The sequence below is a fragment of the Enhydra lutris genome, unplaced genomic scaffold, assembly GCF_002288905.1.
Source record: "Enhydra lutris kenyoni isolate GAN:26980312 unplaced genomic scaffold, ASM228890v2 scaffoldscaffold21, whole genome shotgun sequence".
Taxonomy (NCBI): Eukaryota; Metazoa; Chordata; class Mammalia; order Carnivora; family Mustelidae; genus Enhydra; species Enhydra lutris.
Window position 1 is genome coordinate 12,246,265 of NW_019154105.1, and position 21,894 is coordinate 12,268,158.

General features: G+C 34.9%; 1 protein-coding gene across 3 annotated transcripts in view; it reads left to right on the plus strand.

The window, feature by feature from the left end:
• The first annotated feature begins 20,169 nt into the window (after positions 1 to 20,169).
• LOC111149084 (UDP-glucuronosyltransferase 2A1) overlaps positions 20,170 to 21,894 on the plus strand; it is a 62,115-nt gene continuing 60,390 nt past the window's right edge. For 2 of the 3 annotated variants that reach the window (XM_022505995.1, XM_022505996.1), the window contains exon 1: positions 20,170 to 20,887. In XM_022505995.1, coding sequence (XP_022361703.1) covers positions 20,170 to 20,887 — 718 coding nt within the window. The remainder of the gene's footprint in view (positions 20,888 to 21,894) is intronic. The other variant, XM_022505991.1, reaches the window with a different exon arrangement.

Below are 21,894 nucleotides of genomic sequence, written 5' to 3' on the forward strand. Positions count from 1 at the left end.
TAAAGGACTAACTGACATGTTAGATAAAATAATTTAAAGCAGTAAAATGATATAAATTATTACTTATTATTAGCTATTAACATTTCTAAAGATGCCTTCATTACAATTTAATAAATACCTAAGATTGTCTAATGTAATTTTTGAGACTTTTGAAATAAAATTGAGTTTCAAAATACAGTTAGAAAATAGTTTCATTTCACCAATAGAATTTCACTCCCTAGTTCCATGAGATATCTAAAAGTCCAACAACAGTATTGAGAACAAAGCAATTATAAACAAGGTGTCATCGTCCTAACATTATTCTGTTTCAATATGCTTTTTGGAAATCATTCACATTTGCAATTTTATTTATTTATTTATTTATTTATTTATTTTTAAAGATTTTATTTACTTATTTATTTAACAGATAACAAGTAGGCGGAGAGAGAGAGTGGGGGGAAGCAGACTCCCTGCTGAGCAGAGAGCCCGATGAGGGGCTCGATCCAAGGACTCTGGGATCATGACCTGAGCCGAAGGCAGAGGCTTTAACCCACTGAGCCACCCAGGCGCCCCAACAAATTTGCAATTTTAGTAAAAGAGAACGTTTTCCAGGCCTTAGAAATTTGTTATTTCAAAACTGTTCAATTAGGAGTCTAAATAGATTCAAATTGCAGAAAAACTGGTTTGGATATTCTCATAAATAAATTTAATATACATCTTACCTAATCTTCACAATTCTATGACACTATACTATTTCACATGTAAGGGAACTAAAGCTCTCATGTTAAAACCTTGTCCAAGAATGTGTGTGTGTGTGTGTGTGTGTGTGTAGGAATAGTAGTAGTAGCAGTAAAGCTAAAATTTGAATATTTGTGAACTGACTACATATATTGTTCTTTCTATTACATTGTGGTATGGCCAGAATTAAATGCAAGATTCTGTATTCATACTGGACAGCTACGTAGATAGAAAAATGGGTCTGCGGGGTAGTGTGTTTGTATGGGTGTTTGAGGGACAGGGAATATGCATTGAATTTGACTGAAGTGATTATGGTTCTCTTGAAAATATTTTGGGGCAGGAAAATGAGAGCAGAAATTCAGGAAGTCAGATTAATCAATCTGCTAGCAGATTCCACTGTAAAGGGAAGCTCAAAGGACATTGTCACAGAACAGACTGATAAAGATCGATAATTTGCCCAACATTCTAAGTGGTAGTTCTGAAGTGTACACCAATGTAACCACCCTTCATTTCAGAACCAGAACACTTCTGGTAATTTAGAAAACCCTTTCATCACCAGTCACTTCCTCCTCTTTTTCTTTCAGAGGTTACTATTAGCCTCACTTTTGATAATAAATCTTTTTGTTTTCATAATTTTATGAGATAAAAATTAATCACTACACCTATATGGCTTAATTTTGCTTGTTTTAACATCTTTAAGAACTATTTAGAAGAGTCTGCTTTTTGTAGATATCCTTTATCAGGTTAAAGAAATTCCCTTGAATCTTAGTAGTCTACATTTTTTTTCAAATCATGAATAGATGATGAATTTTACTAATGGCTTTTTCTACATCTATAAAACTTCCCCTACTATTTCTCCTCCTTTAGCCTGTTAATGTTGTGGATTTTATTAATTGATTTTTAAGTGTTAAATTTGTGTTCTTGGAATAATCCTGACTTGTACTTGAAGATTTACACATAATTGAAAAAGTTTTGCTAATGTTTGTGTTCTTAATTGCCTTATCAATGTGATTTTCCTGTCATTTCTCTTTTTTGTACTATACGTAATGTTTTGGTATCATGATTACCTACCCTCAGAAGGGAAATTTAAAATGACCCGTTCTTTGAGTATTTGGTAACACTTGCTCAGAAATCTGGCCTGGAACTGGAATGTTTTTGGAATTTATTTAATTACTGATTGAATTTTTTATATGGTTCTCGGGACAAATTCATTTACTCTTCCTTATTATATCAGTTTTGATTAATTTATTTCTTCATTTTTAAACTTTCTTATTAAATTCATCAATGCATAAAATTAATCAGTATTTCCATTTTTCTCTGGAACAATAAATTATCCTATGGCACTTGAACTCCATTTGCCCTTCATGACTCACATGCCATTAGTTATTAAATATTTCATTTCTTTCTTTTTTATGTTTTTCAACTTCATGAGGGTTTTTCTAATATTTTATTCAATTAATGGTTAGTTCTAACCATATGTTAACAATTTTCTTTGCTCTACATATAAAACACATGTATGCATATATGTACACATATAACAAAAGTAACAATATTTATATAAAGATTTTAAAAATATAAAATAACACTATATGTTATTTAATAAGAAGAACAAAAATAATAGTAGTACAAAGAAATTCAAGAGAATGCAAAGAACTGAATTCATGGTTATATGGGACAAATAAGAAGAAATGAGATTTTGCTGTCTTCTTGATAAATTAACACTTTTAATTATAAAGTGAACCTCTTAATCCCTAATAATATTCTTTACTCTGAAAATTTACTTTATCTAATATTAAGATAGCCACTCCAGCTTTTACTATATTAACATAATCATGGTTCATGTATTCAACATTTTTCTTTGTAAAGTGGGTGTGTGTTGATAGCATACAGCTTAATCTTCCTTTTTAAAAAATCCAATCTGACAATATCTAATTTATAATTAGGAGGAGTGAATGATTCATGTTTAATGTCATTATAGATGATTAATTATATATTAGATTACAGATAATTGGTCACATTAAATGTGATTATCTATATGTTGAATTCAAATTTGCCATCTTGCTATTTATATTCTTTTTATTTTATCTCTTCTTTCTTTTTCCTTCTTATTTCATTTGGACTAATAGAGTATTCTTTATGATTCTGTGTTATCATTTTTATTGGCTTATTAGCTATTTCAATTTTGTTTTGAGTGGCCACTCTGAAGTGTATAAGAAGTATCATCTTTAGTATAATAACTTTAAGCAGTATACTTCCTGTACCCCTTCACAGAGTTTGTACTATTTTGTAATACAATTTATTTCTACATGCCAAATTTCACCATACTTTGTTATTATTTTAATTTTAAATAGTCATTTAACTTTTAGATATATTAAATAAAATAAGAAAAAAAGTCTTTCATATTCACCCATGTATTTACCATTTCTGGTATTCTTCATTCATTTGTATAGAAACAAATTTCCAGTGGGGATAATTTTCCCTATTGAACATTTCTTAATTCTTGTAGCTATGAAAAAAAGCCTTTAATTAGTCCTTATTTTAAAAAGTGAAAAAAATGTATTTGCTATAAAATATGTTTTTCTAGTTTTTATTTTTATTTCATTTATTATATATTATATAATTGATAGATAATATATCTATAATTAATATATAATTATATCATATAATTAATATATTAATAGAATTAATATATTAATAGAATTAATATTATACAATCAATAAATATATTTATATATCACATATATTATATAACATATAATTAATAATCATATATAATCATACATAAAATAAAATAGAATTGATATGATTGTATTATATTAATATAATACTAATATTTTATTATAACAATATAATTAACTCCTAATTAATTAATAATAAAATAATCAATTTTATGATAAAATAATTCACAAAATATTGATAGAGCATTAATTATATACCAATATATTATATAAAATTATTATATGATTGATTATTAATATAGTAATATATAAAACTCTTAAAATACAGAAGTTTTAATTTCTTTTACTTCTTTATAGACGTCACTCTACTGTTTTTTAACTTGTATTGCTTATAATAAGAAATGTGTTTTAATTCTTTTCTTTGTTCCTTTGTTAGATAATTTTTTTTAATCTTTCCTGATTTTGAGATTTTTTTTAGTCACTAATGGTCAACATATTAATTATGAGGCATTATAGGTGATTTTTTTTCTTTTTTTAAAAATTTGATTAATTGACCTCTTGGATCTATGTGTGTATGTGATTTTTCAAACTTGAAAAAAGTTGGCAATATTTATTTCTATATCCACTCCTTCCTTCAGGACCATAATTCCATAATTATCTGTATGGCAGGCTGCTGTGTTTTCTTTTTCTTTTTTTTTTTTTAATGGAGAATAGTTAATTTTATTTGCATTTCATTTTGTATACTTTCTATTACTATGTCTTCACATTCATTTTTTTTCTATACTGTGTCCAATCTTCTATTAATCCATTCAATTTATTTTTATTTTTCTTAAATATTTTATTTATTTATTTTAAAGAGAGATAATAGGGAGAGCACAAGTGGGAAGAAGGGTAGAGGGAGAGAGAGAATCTCAAGCTGACTCCACACCAAGCCATGGAGCCTGACAGGGAGCTGGATCCTACAACACTGAGATCATGACGAACCAAAGTCAAGAGTTGACTGCTCAACTGACTGAGCCACCCAGGTGCCCCCCATCCAATGCATTTTTCATTTTAGATGTTGTATTTTTCATCTCTAGAACTTTAATATGTGTCTCTTTAGCTTTTTTACTCTCTCTTCACTCGCTTATGTTTATATTTTTGGCCATGTGCTAGTTTTAGTAGTTGTTTTAAAGTCCTTGTCAACTAATTCTATCATCTGTCTGCACTATGACTTTATCTACAGAATGGGAGATTATACAGTATATGCTATAAGTCATATATTTATACTTGGTTAAATGTCTTATAACTTTTTATTGCGAATTTACCTTGTTAGGTGATGGAATTTTATTTTCATTATTTGGTATTTTTTTTAGATATACAGGGTTTTTGTTCTAGAAGAGAAGAGAGACATTGGGAATTTGAGCCATTAGAAGCTTGCTATGAAGTTAATTAATTCATCTTCAGAACATATTTATTTTAGAGTAAAATTTACCCCACCACTGAGGTAGCACACTTTTAAGGACTCTTCTTGAAGTGTTTGCAGGTCTTTCCAGTCTGGTGGAGGAAATAGGGACTACTGCCATACCACCCACTGTTTCTCCAGTTCTTCCCCAGTCTCAGGAGGCTTGTCACTTGCATGTGAAGATCGGTATTCAGCCAAAGACATGAGAGGACGCTGATTTTTATTATTATTTGAATTTTAAGAGGCTCTTCAGAGGCAATGTGTCTCATATTTATCATAAAAATAATTTCATTGAATGTTTAATTTGTTCCAGTAATTCTGTTTATTGTCCTTCATTTTGTCTTAATATCATGCTACACTATGTCATTGAAACTTCTGTCATATTTTATCATGACTCTCAAGTATCTTTTGCCTAAATTTTTAACAATTCAAATAAAATTAGTTTTTATGAAAAAAATCTTTCAATTCTAGAGAGAAATTGAGCTATTATAACTAATTGCTATGGTACTTTAGAACATTATTATACCTTATCAGAATGTAATGCCAAATAAATTGCATTGCCCTATCAAATTACATTGTTCTTCCTTGCTGAAACTTTTAATATAGATTTTTTAACTTCAAAAATTTTGTTTAAATTCAAATTAGTTAACATATGTGTAATATTAGTTTCAAGAGTAGCATTTGGTGATTCATCACTTATATAAAACAGAGCTCACCCCAATAAGTGTTCTCCTTAATGCCCATTACCCATTTAGCAGTCCCCAACCTCCCCTCCAACAACCCTCAGTTTGTTCTCTATACTTAAGAGTCTCTTATGGTTTGCTTCCCTCTCTGTTTTTATCATATTTTATTTTTCCTTCCCTTCCCCTAGGTTCAGCTGTTTTGTTTCTTAATTCCACATATGGGTGAAATCATATGGTGTTTATCTTTCTCTGACTCACTTATTTCACTTAACATAATACACTCTAGCTCCATCCACATCATTGCATATGGCACGATTTTATTCTTTTTGATGGCTGAGTAATATTCCATTATAGCTGTATATATACCACCTCTTCTTTATCCATTCATCATTTGATGGGCATTTGGGTTTTTTCCATAATTTGACTATTGTTGATAGGACTGCTATATACATTGGGGCACATGAGCCCCTTTAAATCAGTATTTTTGTATCCTTGTATAAATACCTAGTAGTGTAATTGCTGGGTTATGGGGTAGCTCTATTTTTAACTTTTTGAGGAACCTCCATACTGTTTTCAAGAATGGCTTCCCCAGTTTGCATTCTCACTAACAGTGTAAGAGGGTTCCACTTTCTCCACATCTTTGCCAGTATCTATTGTTTCCTGAGTCATTAATTTTAGTCATTCTGACAGGTGTGAGGCGGTATCTCATTGTGGTTTTGATTTGTATTTCCCTGATAATGAGTGATGTTGAGTATTTTTCATGAGTCAGTAGGCTATTTGTATGTCTACTTTGGAGAAATGTCTGTTCATGTCTTCTGCCCATTTCTTGACTGGATTATTTTTTTGGGGGTGTTGATTTTGTAAACTTATTTATATATTTTGGATACTAACCCTTTATCCAATGTGTCATTTGCAAATACCTTCCATTCTGTAGGTTGCCTTTTAGTTTTTTGATTGTTTCCTTCATTCTGCAGCTTTTTATCTTGATAAAGTCCCAGTTGTTCATTTTTGCTTTTGTTTCCCTTGCCCCTGGAGACATGTCTAGTAGGAAGTTGCTACAGAAGAGAACAAAGGTGTTGCTGTCTGTGTTCTCTCTTAGGATTTTTATGGTTTCCTGTTTCACTTTTAGTTCTTTCATCCATTTTTAATTTATTTTTGTGTATGATGGAAGAAAGTGGTTAGTTTCATTCATCTGCATGTTTCTGTCTAATTTTCCCAGCATCATTTATTGAAGAGACTGTCTTTTTTCCATTGGACATTCTTTCTTTCTTTGTTGACTATCAGTTGACCATACAGTTGTGGGTCCATTTCTGGGTTCGTTATTCTATTTCACTGATTTATGTGTCTGTTTTGTGCCAGAATCATAGTGTCTTGATAATTATAGCTTTGTAATGTAGCTTGAAGTCCAGAATTGTGATGGCTCCAGGTTTGGTTTTCTTTTTCAACATTCTTTTGGCTATTTAGTGTCTTTTCTGGTTCCTTACAAATTTTAGAATTGTTTGATCGAGCTCTGTAAAAAACACTGGTGTTATTTTACAATTTTTTTCCAGCTCTGTGAAAAACACTGATGAAAAACATTGGTGTTATTTTATTTGGTGTTATTTTGTTTACAGTGAATGTGCAGATTGCTTTAGGTGGCATAGACATTGCTTCCAATCATAAGCATGGAAATTTTTCCATTTCTTGTCATCTTCAATTTTTTCATAAGTGTCTATAGTTTTCAGAGTATAGATCTTTACCTCTTTGGTTATGTTATTCTTAGGTCTTTTATGGGTTTTGGCATAGTTGTAAATGGAATCAATTCCTTGATTTCTAATTCTTCTGCTTCATTTTTGGTGTATAGAAAAGCAACAGATTTCTGATGTTGATTTTATATCTTGAAATCTTGCTGAATTCATGCATCAGTTCTAACAGTTTTTGGTGGAGTCATTTGGGTTTTTAACATACAGTATCATGTCATCTGTGAATAGTGATAGTTTGACATCTTTCTTGCTTTTTTGGATGCCTTTTCTTTTTGTTGACCAATTGCTAAGGCTAGGACTTCCAGTACTATGTTGAACAAAAGTGGTGAGAGTGGGCATCCTTGTCATTTTCCTGATCTTAAGGGAAAAGCTCTCAGTGTTTCCCAGTTGAGGATGATATTCACTGGGTGTCTTGTATATGGCCTTTATGATATTGAGATATGTTCCTTCTATTCCTACTTTATTGAGGGTTTTCATCAAGAAAAGATGCTCTATTTGTGGAATATATAGGAATAAATCCCACTCATCAGGGAGAATAATCCTTTTAATGTACTGTTGGATTCAGTTAGGTTTGTGTCCATGTTCATCCAGGATCTTGGCCTATAATTCTCCTTTTTAGTGGGGCCTTTGTCTGATTATGGAACCAAGGTAATGCTAGCCTTATAGAATGAGTTTGGAAGTTTTCCTTCCCTTTATATTTTTTGCAACAGTTTCAGAAGAATATATACTAATTCTTTGAATGTTTGGTAGGATTCCCTTGGGAAGCCATCTGGCCCTGGACTCTCATTTGTTGGAAGATTTTTTTTAAAGATTTTATTTATTTATTTGACAGAGAGAGAGAAAGAGAACAAAAGTAGGCAGAGAGGCAGGCAGAGAGAGAGGGGGAAGCAGGCTCCCTGCTGAGCAGAGAGCCAGATGTGGGGGCTCAGTCCCAGGACCCTGAGATCATGACCTGAGCTGAAGGCAGAGGCTTAACCCACTGAACCACCCAGGTGCCCCTGTTGGGAGATTTTTGATAACTGATTCAATTTCTTTGTTTGTTATGGATCTGCTCAGATTTTCTATTTCTTCCTGTTTCAGTTTTGATGGCTTATATGCTTTTAGGAATTTATTTATTTCTTCTAGATTGCCTAATTTTTGGCATATAATTGCTCATAATATTCTTTTATAATTATTTGTATTTCTGGAGTGTTGGTTGTGATGTCTCCTCTTTCATTCATGATTTTATTTATTCAGGTACTTTCTCTTTTCTTTTTCATAAGTCTGGCTAGGGGGTTATCAATTTTGTTGGAACTTTCAGAGAATCAGCTCCTAGTTTCATTGATCTGTTCTACCATTGTTGTTGTTTTTTAATTTCTATATCATTAATTTCTGTTCTAATATTAATAATTTCCATTCTTCTGCTGGTTTTAGGCTTTATTTCCTGCTCTTTTCCCAGCTTCTTTAAGTGTAAGTCTAGGTTGTATATTTGAGACTTTTCTTGCTTCTTAAGGAAGGCCTGTGTTGCTATCTATTTCCCTCTTAGGACTGCTTTTGCTGCATCCCAAAGATTTTGGATTGTCATGTTTTCATTTTCTTTTGCTTCTATGTATTTTTTTTTAATTTATTAATTTTCTGGTTGACCCACTCATTCTTCAGTAGGATGTTCTTTAATCTCCATATATTTGTGGTCTTTCCAAATTTTTCTTGTTGTTGACTTCAAATTTCATAACTTTGTGGCCTGAAAATATGTATGGTATGATTTCAATCTTTTTTTTTTCCCCTTCAGATTTTCCTTATTAATTTTAGAGAGAGAGAGAGAGAGAGACAGAGAGAGAGAGCATGAGCAGGGGAGAGAGGCAGAGGGAGAAGCAGTGGGGCTCAATTCTAGGACCCAGAGACCATGATCTGAGCCAAAGACAGCCCTTAACCATCTGAGCCACACAGGCACACCAATCTCAATCTTTTTGTACCATTTGAAGCCTAACTGTGACCCAGTGTGTGGACTATTCTAGAGAATGTTCCATGTGCTCTCAAAAAGAATGTTTATTCTGCTGTCTTAGGATGAAATGCTCTGAATATGTCTATTAAGTCCATCTGCTCCAAAGTGTTATTGTTGGCTTGTTGATCTTCTGCTTAGATGATCTGTCCATCCATTGCTGGGAGTGGGGTTTTAAAGTTCCTTATTATTATTGTATTATTATCAATGAGTTCCTTTAAGTTTGTTATTAATTGATTTACATACATGGTTGCTCCAAAATTGGGGCATACATATTTACAATTGTTAGATTTTCTTGTGGTTAGACCTCTTTATTATGATATAGTGTGCTTCTTCATATCTTACTACAGTCTTTGGTTGAAAATCTCATTTGTCTGATGTAAGTGTACATATACCAGCTTTCTTTTAATGTCCAGTAGCAAGATAAATTGTCCTCCACCACCTCACTTTCAGTCTGGATGTGTCTTTGAATCTAAAATGAGTCTCTTATAAGCAGCATATCAGTAGGTCTTATTTTTTTTTTTATCTATTTTGATATGCTATGTCTTTTGATTGGAGCATTTAGTCCATTTACATTCAGAATAATTACTGATAGATATGAATTTAGTGCCACTGTATTAACTGTAAAGTCACTGTTCTTGTAGATTGTCTCTGTTCCTTTCTAGTCTTTGTTGCTTTTGGTCTCCCACTCAAAGACTTCCCTTTAATATTTCTTGCAGAGCTGGTTTATTGTTCACAAACTCCTTCAGGTTTTACTTGTCTTGGAAAATCTTTTATCTCTTCTTATATTCTGAATGACAGCCTTGCTGGATAAAGTATTCTTGGCTGCATATTTTTCCTATTTAGCATGTTGAATATATCATGCCATTCTCTCTGGCCTGCCAATTCTATGGATAAATCTGCTGTTAGCCTTATGTGTCTACCCTTGTGGGTTAAAGATCTTTTGTCTTTAGCTGCTGTCAGAATTCTCTCTTCATCTTTGTATTTTGCAAGTTTCACTATGATATGTCTTGGTGTTGACCTGTTTTTGTTGATTTTTCTGGAGAATTCTCTATGGCTTTTGGACTTGAATTCCTGTTCCCCAGATTAAGGAAGTTCTCAGCTGTAATTTGTTCTGCTTCCCTTTCCTGCTCTTCTTCTTCTGGGACTCTTATGATAGGGTTTATTGCACTTTATGGAATTACTGAGTTCCCTAAGTCTATATTTGTGATCTAACGGTTTTCTTTCCCTTTATTTTTCAGCTTCATTATTTTCCATAATTTTATCTTCTATTATCACTTCCTTCCTTTGCATCTTCCATCTTTGTTGTGATTACATCCAGTCAGTTTTGCATCTCAGTTATAACATTTTTTATTGCAGCCTGTCTAGTTTTTAGGTCTTTTTATTTATAGCAAGGGTTACTATGGTGTCTTATGCTTTTTTCAAACCCAGCTAGTATTCTTATGACTGTTCTAAACTCTTGTTCCGATATATTGCTTATATTTGTTTTAACTAAGTCTGTGATTTCTTCTTAATCTTCTTTTGGGGAGAACTCCTCCATCGTGTCATTTTGGCTAAGTTTCTGCCTTTTGCATGTTATGAAATCTTGTTATATTTCTTACTCCTGAGAGTAATGTGATATCAAAAAGGGGTCATACACTATCCAGGGACTGGTGCTTCAGGATGTGTTTCTGCTGTATGCTGTATACACTCTACTGCTGTGTTTTGGCTGCTCTTTTTCACAGGTTAGTCCCTTACAGAGTTCCTCCTTGCTTGCAGTGAATAGTGTTTGAGCCTTTATCTAGGTGTGTTTTGATATGTTTGTTAAGATAAGCCTGATTAAAACAAACAAATAAGCAAAATCAGAAATCTGGTCCAAAAAAAGAGAAAAAGGTCAATGAATAACAAAAAAAGCAAACAAATAGATAAACAAAAAACTATAAGCCTGATTCCAAAGGAAAATTAAGGGGAGGGGGGCTGGTCCTATTTCCATCAGAACTAAAGTTGACACTTTGGAGAAATCAGTGATCAGTAGACTTGGTATACATGGGGGCCTGTGTTGGTTCTCTGGGAAAGAGATCCACTGTGCAGGATCACAGTCAGACCTGCCCTAGTAAAGATACCCCTTCAGGGTGCAGGGAGGTAATGTCTGGTGTGAGCAGTTCTAGCCTCCACCGGAGGCGCTGTGTTTCCCTCTGAAGCCCCACCATGCTGGGGGAAGGGTGGCATTGGAAAATGGCACGATTCCACCCTCTCATCCACAGGGATAGGACCTAAAGGCTGCCACTGTTCAGGAGGCACTCACAGAAAAACGAAAAATCTCCCCTGCTGTGTCCCAGACCTCAGTAAGAACCCTGCCCTCAACCTGTCCATGCCCAGGCTGACTGCATGCTGGGAGTCATAGTCCTCTGTTTTATCTCTGGCTGGTGGCTGGGATTAAAAACTCCAAATCTTTAAGGACTCAGCAAGACATGGATCTGCTCCCCTCCCCTGCAGGAGAGCCGCACAGTGCAGCACTCAGCACTGTTCTATCTCAGAAAAGCAGTCACATGGCCACAAGGATGCCTGGAGTCTATGGTAAAGCACAGTGAAAAGCTGTGACCAGATTATCTGTCCTTTGCACATGTCTCTGTCCCTTGTTATTGAATGGCTGCTCAATGGTGCCTCCAAATCCCCGGGTGCCCTGTCCTAGAGAAGCAATATACCCTCTTCCAAATGTGCTCCAAGAAAGGGAATGTTCTCTCCCAGTGTGACCCAGGGGGCGCCATGCACTATGCTGTTCACCTTCCACTCCCAGGCTTCTGTCTTCCCTCTCCCCAGGAGCACTGCTTCCTATCTGGCTGGACTCTTCAAATCAATTTCCTAGTTGTTCAAAATGTTTCGATATTGAACAGCTTTGTTCAAAAATGAGGCAAGCCCAGGGCCTCCCATCTACTCTGCTATCTTACCTCCTCCCCCATAGGTTTGTTTTTATTTGAAGTTTCCAGTGTTCCCCCAAAGTTACCTTTATAGCCCCACCATGTGTCATGCGATGGTATTTGGGGACTTGTCTCTGTTCTTCTTCCCACATTAGTAAAAAGTGCCCATTATATTGATGTTATAATATCAACACATAAAGATTTGCCTCTGCTGCAAGACACACTGCAGGTTTTGCTGAAACATCTGTGAGGGAAAGGATGAGAAATGAATCCACAGAAAACTGGAGGCCCAGACACCACAGTAAGGTTTGGGTGTTGTCTGGTCTAGTAACACACATGTTATTCCAAAAGTTATGATTGATAATATGCAAGTTTATCCCAACACTTAAAATGTTAATGTGGTACAAGCCTTTGTAGAGATTTGGGTTTTGGAAGATTTTTATTCCTCACCTGGCACAATGCACCTCTGTCCCTTATACTGCCTGGTCAATAAAAAATACATGTAGGACTGGGAATCAAAGCAGCAAGCTGCTTTTGAGAAAGCAAAATACTGGTGAAACACATTGAAGCTCTGGCCATCTCCTAAGCAGGGTTACCATTTGAGTTAGATATGAATGTAACTTTTTAAGGTATGGATTGGACATTGTGGCAGAGACAACAGAAAAGGAGAATACACCTGTGACTTTGGCCCCAGCTCTGGAAGGGGGCAGAAACCTGATATACCCCCATAGAACTATAGCTCCTAGCAGTTCTCCTCCCCCTAGAGTCTCTCATAGAACAGCAGATGCAACAGCCAGTGGGCTGAGGTCAGGGCAGTCTGGCAGATGATTTGTTGTTAACTCTTTGCACTGACAGTTGGGCTTTTCTAAAAGGATTAGCCCTATAGCTTGGACAATGGAAAATTAAAGTGTGGATGATCATAAGCCAGGTATTTTGGGGGAAAAATGTGTGGAAAGACATTCGGGTCTGTCTGCAAGAGCCTGAGGCAGCCCTCATAGCTTTTCCCATCCCAGCTCATAAGGCACTGACAATCAAGAAACTGATGCTTTAGCTCAGGTACAAGTCTTAGCTACTGACCCTTCAGTAGATACAACAGATTGAGGTCATCAGAGTGCCTGAATAGGATGGTGTATTGCCAGGGAGGTCAGATTGTTCTTGCGGTACGATGACTTAGTTAATGCAGTAGAGCATGTCCTGTGTATTCTGAGCAGCCAAGGCAACTGCCAAAAGAATCTAGGCCCCCCGTTTTAGTTCCCAGGTGGTGAGGGTTTGGCAAATTCATCATATTGGCCCTCTCCTTCAGAGTGCAGGTTCTAAATTTGTCTTGGTTTGCATCTGGTCTAGCCCAAGATTTCCCTTACCACCATGCAAACCAGGCTGCCACCACTGGTTATAGGAGAAACTGACTACCATGTATGGTTAGTGATCTGTGGTTACATTTCAAAGGTCATGATTTGCAAGAATGGGCAATAGCACATGACATTAAGTGGAGGGTCCATCTTCCCTATAACTCACACTCAGCAGGGTTGATAGTAAAAGATAATGAAATATTAAAGCAGCAAATTAAATTGTTAGCAGGTAAAACCACCTCAGCTGGGTGGATTTAAATATTACTCCAGGCTTTAACACATTTGAATGATCAACTAGTAGGGCCTATTGCTCTATTTGCCAGATCAGGAACCCCTGCCAAAGTGCCCAATACTGTAAAGTTATAGAAATCATGGGAAACAGACACTGCCCCAGCTCTCACTGTGGATCAATGTGGTATGCTACTTGGAAAAGGTGTCATCTACTGGAATTTACAGTGGAACATCCCTCCAAATTGGGTGTTACTTCCCACTCCTGGGAGAGGGGGAAATACTCAATCTCCTCGAGATCTTAATGTCCTGTTTCAGGCTGCACCTGCTAAAATGCAGGATGCCCGGAATGGAACATGCACCATTAAAAGGAGATGTGGGCCCTGATCTGGCAGACCCAGCCAGAACCCATTTTCTCATGCCTGACGGTGCTGTATCCCCTGGCCAACATGTATTATATGTACAACCAGTTCAAGTTTCTAAAGCTGCCAACTTCCATGTCCTCAGGACCAGTAAGAAGCATTCTGTGTTTTCATTGTTATGATAGTTTCACTGCTTTCTTCTCTCCATTGGCCTGGAGGACATTTTTAAAAAAGATTTTATTCATTTATTTATTTGTCAGAGAGAGAGAGAGGGAGAGAGCATGCACAAGCAGGGGAGGGGCAAGTAGAGGGAGAAGCAGTCTCTCCAATGAGCAAGGAGTCTGATAGGATCATGACCTGAACTGAAGGCAGACACTTAACTGACTGAGCCACCCAGGCATCCCAGCATTTCAACACATGTAGGCATTTTAACACATATAGAAGCCCTTACAAAATTCATGCAGTAAACCTTAAATGACAGCCAACAAATCCTGTCCTTACTGAATACTGAAATGTCTCTGATGAGAAAATCTGTTTTCCAAAATGAAATGATTTTAAACATTATCACTGTCTCCCAAGGAGACACCTGTGCCAGTATCCAAACAGACTGTTGTCTGGTCATACTTGATGAATGAGCCTACTAATCTATCACATGAGGACACAAGTGAATGTCCTGAGTGATCTGACCTGCAGCTTACGGGAACTGACAAATCAGTAGTTCAGATCAACTTTTGTAGAAAAAGTTGTCACTGACTTTGGAACTTATTGTTCTAATCTGTGTTTTCTCTTAGATGTGCCTATATTGTTGCTATGGTGTTTGCTTCCACCGCAGCCAAACAGCTGTTAAACCAGTCACCCCCATGCTAGTGAAATCCTTAACTGCCTGTTCAGGGCCCATTCCAGAAGAGGGGCCTGTGATATTGTAAGATCTGGTCATGAGAGGTGGAATGTTTGGGGAAGATCAAGAAAAGACATGACCCTCAGGTGATCTATAAGCTGGACCCCAAAACTCAGAGGTTCCTCACCTTGTCCCCTATCTTTGGAATGTGGGTTCCACTTACTGTTCTAAAGATGTTGCTTTGAGATAATTATGTAGTCTTGGAAGATCCTACAGGATATATGTGATTGAACTCAGTTAAGACCTCTTTATAAACTTTTAAGATTTTGCAGGTGGGTGCCAGGATCCATTCATCTTGCTGCCACCCAAGAGAAGCCTCATGTGTAAATTCCTTTTGCTTATTAAAATTGCCACCTGCTAACCTGGCACGAACTGCCTCTTTCTTTGGTATCTCCTTGCCCTCTGAATACAGGGGCCAATTTCAGATTACGCAAGGGAAGCTCTTGAGAGGGTTATGAACCAACATAAAGTAGTAACTTTTTTAAAAAATAGATGCAAAGATCAATAAGAACACCAGAATTTTTCTGAGCTGTTTCTTCCTTATACAGAGAAATTCACTTCTGGTGTAGCTCCTACTGTGTGAATTAACATAATCCTCTCTGATCATTACACAAGTCAGGAAAAAAAGAACTCAATTAAAAAAATTATTTTCATAATTAGTAGTGACAATAATAATTTTATGTTGCATGGGTATGGGAGATATTTACCATATTTCTTATTAATAATCAATGATTATTAACTATTACCAGTCATTATTTCATATATATCCAGACATACTTGGTTGGGTGGGGGAGGGTGAAGGGCTGCAGAGACCATAATAGCAAAGGCAATATTTAATGCAAGTAGTTGCCAGAAAACCAATAGAAGGGAACACCTTTAACACAAGGTTAATCTACTTAGTAATGTAATGTGAGTGGAATGCCTTAGGAGTAAACAAATCTGTTCAATCCCTTCTTTAAGATCACATTTCTCTCCATATTATGTTTACCCAACTACCATCTATTTAAATTCAACTTTCAAATAGTGAATGAGTGTTATTAAGGTTCTGGCTGAAAACTTCAGGTAAGAAATTTAAAAACCTTATGACAAGTAATATAAAAGCAATGTATGATGTATATTTGGATTTATATTTTCTTCTAAAAGAAATATCAATCATTACAAGGTTGTGGGTTAACTTTTAGCTTGTTTCATTACTTTAAAAAAGTATCCATTTCTATTTTTAAATAATTTGGGTTCCCCCCCCCCAGGTGTTATACTTCAGAATAATTTGATATTGAGGGAACTGTTCTATTGAGCAGTAAGGTGAATGCTTTATCCCAGTGTGAGCTCATTGGCTTCTTTATTTTTTTATGTTTTAAAGATTTTACTTATTTATTTGAAAGAGAGAGCAGAAGCGGGGGCGGGGGCAGAGGGAGAACCAGACCCCCCTATGAGCAAGGAGCCCAATGCCAGGCTCAACCTCAGGACCCTGGGATCACGACCCAAGCAGAAGGCAAACACTTAACCAAGTGAGACACACAGGTGCTGGCTCACTGTCCTCTTTAAAGGTTTATCTATTACCTTTAGTTCCTACAGTGGAAAGTTTATTTGGTCCTTCACTAGCTAACACATAAAGTGAATACAGAGAGTATTCAAAAAAATACAAAAATGTTTCTCACAAGTGACTATTATAGTCTTTAAGAGAGCATGGCATAATAAGAATCAATATGTCATTCTTTGGTGGGTATTTTATTTTCTTAATGTTGTGTAATGGATTTTTTATGTCTATATATTTTATATTTATATATTCTAAATTTATATGTGTCAAATAAGTTTAATGCAAAGTCAAATTTATTTATTTAAAAAGGGATATTTAAAATTTCTGTAAAGAAAATCCTGATGCAAAAGCAATAACCAGTTTTGGTAATGTAAATACTATGTGTGCCCCCTTTTTGTTCAGTTAATTGAAGCATCTTTTATTATCATGACCTAGGATAAAAATATTTGTATATAGTAACTTCTTTTTAATTACATTACCTTTTTCTTTGAACTCATCAGATTTCATTAATATATTAGTCATATTGTTAGCTATAATCTCCAAAAATTTTTTGGAGAGAGTAGATTACCATTTCAGTGATCCTAGGGTCAGAATAATTAAAATCACATTTTTAGTTTTCAGAAAACAACCTGTTTAAGTCTTTATGGCCCATATAATTTCTTCATTTAGCTTTCTATTAAATTTAAGAACACAAATCAAAAATTAAACTTCAATAGTTTGAGAAGTTTCTTAATACTGTTCCATTATTGAGATCCTTTTTCAAAAGCCAAAGTTTATTTATGATATAACACTGGTTTCCATTATGCACATTGCTTATTACTCATGTCCAGTCACTTCAAACTCCAAGATGAGCATCAAATACCACATCTCTAATGAAAACTTCCCTATCTTTACCCCCCACCTTCAACTTCCAAACAACAGAAAGCAATCTCTATAAGAGCTGTGATGGGTTTTACCTGTGTCATTTCATCTGAAGGCACCTGTCATTTTCTCTAGTTAGGAGAAAGAATTAAATGAGGAAGACAATAGATTTTAAATATGTCTTTCATTCCGGCACTATGCTTGTAGATTAATCAATATTATTTTATTTATTTAAATATAATTTTTATCTTATATACTGCTTATATTATCACATAATTTATAGTAGTTATTGAATAGTTGTGCATTTTATATATTAATGAATGTTTTATTATTTATCTTGTATTATTTAATACTCATAAGAGCCTTTTGGATTGTTTCTAATTTCTATTTTATAGATGAGAAAAGTGGGTCTCATCAATATTAAGCAGCTTAATGCTAAATTAAAATTCTTTGTTTTTTATTCTAATATCTAAATTCTTATATTATCATGCTGACTTAATACTATGCTGATTTTTACTGTAGTTACACATGCAATTATCTCCACTGAGAGCATAAAATAGATGTAAGAATTATCTCTTTGATTGATCTTTCACTTAGCTGAGTTCTCTGTCTAGTAGGCACCCAATAAACCCAAATAAACTGAACAAAGACTACATTTTAATTGTTTAAAACTGAATCTATTCTCTTGTAGTGAATAAAATGAGTATAATAATAGTAAATTATAAAAATAGTAAATAGTAAAGAGTCACAACAACTGTTTTAAAGTATCCTGTCAAGTAACTCTGGATCAGGCTGACACGAGCAGCCAGAAATTTTGTGCATACTATAAAATTTTAGTATATGGAGCCTTGAATTGAAATCCATACCATGAATAGTATGATTACTCTGCCAAACTCTGAATAGTACTTTGTAAAAGTTAGTAATTATTTTAAAGAAGCAATCAGGGTTTCACTATAGATTACCTTTGGTGATAGGGGAGCTCAGAAAAAACATCACTAAAAAATATAAGATTTCTAATTTCAACAGGTCTATTAAAACAAAAAACTCCATGTATACATGGACATAAGCATACATATGCACAATTTTCAGAGATTATTTTGCTCCTGATTTGTCCTACATTACCCAGTGTGAGTTACACAAACTTATAGTGTGCATTTTATATTGTGTCAGCATTTTGGGGTACTTTATGGTTTATATGGGTAGACTCCTTACACCTGGTAAGGAGACATGATAGACTCTGATAGGACAATGTATCCTAGTGGTTAATACAGTAGACTCTGGAAGCCGAAGAACCTAAAGGCTACTACATCACTTTTTTTCTTATTCTACTATATGACTTCGGCAAATTACTAAACTTCTTTGAGCAATGGTTTCTTCTTTGATGTGAGAATATAGGATCTACTTCATTGAATCTTTTTTTTTTTTTTAGTGAGAAATAAATGAGCTTAACATGTAACACACTTTGCACAATGTCTGACACACAGTAAGGGCTTAATTAATACTAGAAATTATGAAAGGTTTGGTCTAAATATGTAGTAGTTGTTCCTCACACAGACCAGCTGACTTTTGAACGGCACTTTCCACAGAAGAAAGGTTGAATTAGCAATTCTCCTCAAAGACCTCCTATTGATTAGTAACATTACCCATCATCTCTTGCATACATACTTACACACAGTTTAGTCATTTACTTATAATTTTTTCTCAGTGATTATTAACACAAAATATTTTCCTAAACATGGGGTACCTGGATGACTCAGTAGGTTAAGTGTTTGCCTTCTGCTCAGGTCATGATCTCAGGGTCCTGGGATTGAGCCCCCACATTGGGCTCCCTGCTTCACAGGAAGCCTGCTTCTCCCTCTCCCACTCCCTCTGCTTGTGTTTCCTCTATTGCTATGACTCTCTGTCAGATAAATAAATAAATAAAATGTTTAAAAAAATAAAAATTAAAAAAAATGTTCCTAAACGTATTATTAAAGTAGTAATAAAAATTACACTTTCTCTATTTGCTTATACTTCACATTTTTATAAGTATTTTCTTTGCAACAATCTTATCTATTAAGAACCAGTTACTATAGGGATACCTGGTGGCTCAGTTTGTTAAGCATCTCCCTTCAGCTTGGGTCCTGATCCCAGGGTCCTGGGATCAAATCCTGCATCAGGGTCCCTGATCAGTAAGGAACATGCTTCTCCCTCTCCTCTCCATTCCCTCTCCTCCATGTACCTGCTTTCACTACCTCTGTCTGTCTCTCTTTCTTTCAAATAAGTAAATAAGTAAATAAATAAAATCTCTTAAAAAAAGAACCAATTACCACTCTAATAATATTTAATTGTTGCTAATGACATTGTATTAAATGTATTAAATATTGGAAAATCTATAGCCTTGGTATGTCTACATTTCTGAGCAAGTTCTGACCTAATCTAATATTTCAGTACCCAGGCCTGAGTGCAGAGTTAAGATATAGAGTGACTTCAAGGAATTTAAGAGTAAGAATTTCACAATTATGAGATGCAATGAAAGGTTTGAAGGATCATGTTTAAGAAAATGATCGGAGAGTGAGAATCATAACCGAAGCTAAAGCAACAGGTAGAGAAGTAAGACACATGTTACCCCAAGCCTGTAATTATCATAAAATAGGTGATACCATGAGTAATATTATTTGGTCAAGAGAAGGCTCTTAAGGGTGTCAATTGTTCTGAATCAAAACTGAAAAATAATTTGCCTTTTCTTTTTGCTTGAAAAGCAGAGAGATTCGTTTATGTCACATTTCATCGAGTCTTCTACATCAAGATACATCATGTTAAACAAGAACATTCTGCTGTTTTCTCTTAAGATTAGTCTCTTAGGAATCACTCTTGGTGGCAATGTTCTGATTTGGCCAATGGAAGGGAGTCATTGGTTGAACATTAAGATAATTATAGATGAATTGATTAAAAAAGAGCATAACGTGACTGTCTTAGTTGCCTCTGGTGCACTTTTCATCTCGCCGGCCTCTAAACCATCTCTAATGTTTGAAATATATAAGGTGCCCTTTGGCAAAGAAAGAATAGAAGGAATCATCAAGGACTTTGTCTTGACATGGATGGAAAATAGGCCATCTCCTTCAACCATTTGGAGATTCTATCAGGAGATAGCTAGAGTCCTCAAGGACTTTCACATACTGTCTAGAGAAATCTGTGATGGTGTTCTCAAAAACCAAAACCTGATGGACAAGCTGAAGAAAAGCAAATTTGAGGTCCTAATATCAGATCCAGTATTTCCTTGTGGTGATATAGTAGCTTTAAAACTGGGAATTCCATTTATGTTCTCCTTGAGGTTTTCTCCAGCTTCAACAGTGGAAAAGCATTGTGGGAAGGTACCATTCCCTCCTTCCTATGTACCTGCTATATTATCAGAACTCACCGACCAGATGTCTTTCACTGATAGAATAAGAAATTTCATCTCCTACCATCTGCAGGACTACATGTTTGACACTCTTTGGAAATCATGGGATTCCTACTATAGTGAAGCTTTGGGTATGTAATTTTTTAAATTAATACCTGAATTTGAACAGAGTTTTGTATCACCTCTTAATTTCCCTGTAGTTTTTTTTTTTCAATCCTACATATTGCTAACTATCTATTAGTATCATTTGAGAACAGGGAGGAAGACAAAAACAATATGCTTTGTAACTATAGTGTGTTGTTTTCCAATTTTATGGACTCAAAGATACCAGCTAAGTACTTTTATGGATGACATAGAGCAAGTTTTAAAACAGGACTGAATTCTCATTCAGATATTGCATTGATGTTAGAAATTGCCTAGAAATTTCAGTGGTGAGTAGAGAAAGTTGGAAGAGATTAGACTTCCTATAAGTCCATTACTAATATAGACGTGTATGTGTGTGTGTGTGTGTTTAAAAACTTACATGAGTATGGATAATCTCTGATCATTGTTTCATTGTTCATGTATTTCCTACTGTTTACTAGGTGCCCCCTAGGTAGGGAAGTTACAAAAAGGACTAAGATGAAGATCCTGACTTCAAGAATTTCAGTCAAGCAGAGAAGTCATACAAGAGAGGGGATATTTACAGTATGAACAATGTGGGTAATGAAAATATGTATAAAGAACAGAGAGTATAAAAGAGTTGGGCAGAATGTAATAGGAGAGAGTGACATTCTAGAGTTGAGGTGATACACAAGAAAAAATTTAAATAGTTAATATGAATCTTTCTGCAAAACCAGGGTGGAGAAAGAAACTGTCCAATGTGGAATCTGAAAGTAGCATTATGTGTGCTGGGTATTACTGATGATTCTTTATTTATGATGGTCAAAGTGCAAGGTGGGGAGGCATGAGAAAGAACAATGAAGATGTCAGGCTTGCAAAAATTAGTTAATTCAAATAAGTATTTTCAAAGTCTCTTGTATGTCATGCTAAGCATTTTGGTTTTTGTCTACAAACAACTGAGAACAGTTTAAAGGGATGTATTATGACTAGATTGCATCTAACATAAAATATCTGGATAGATGTGGACCTGGTGTGA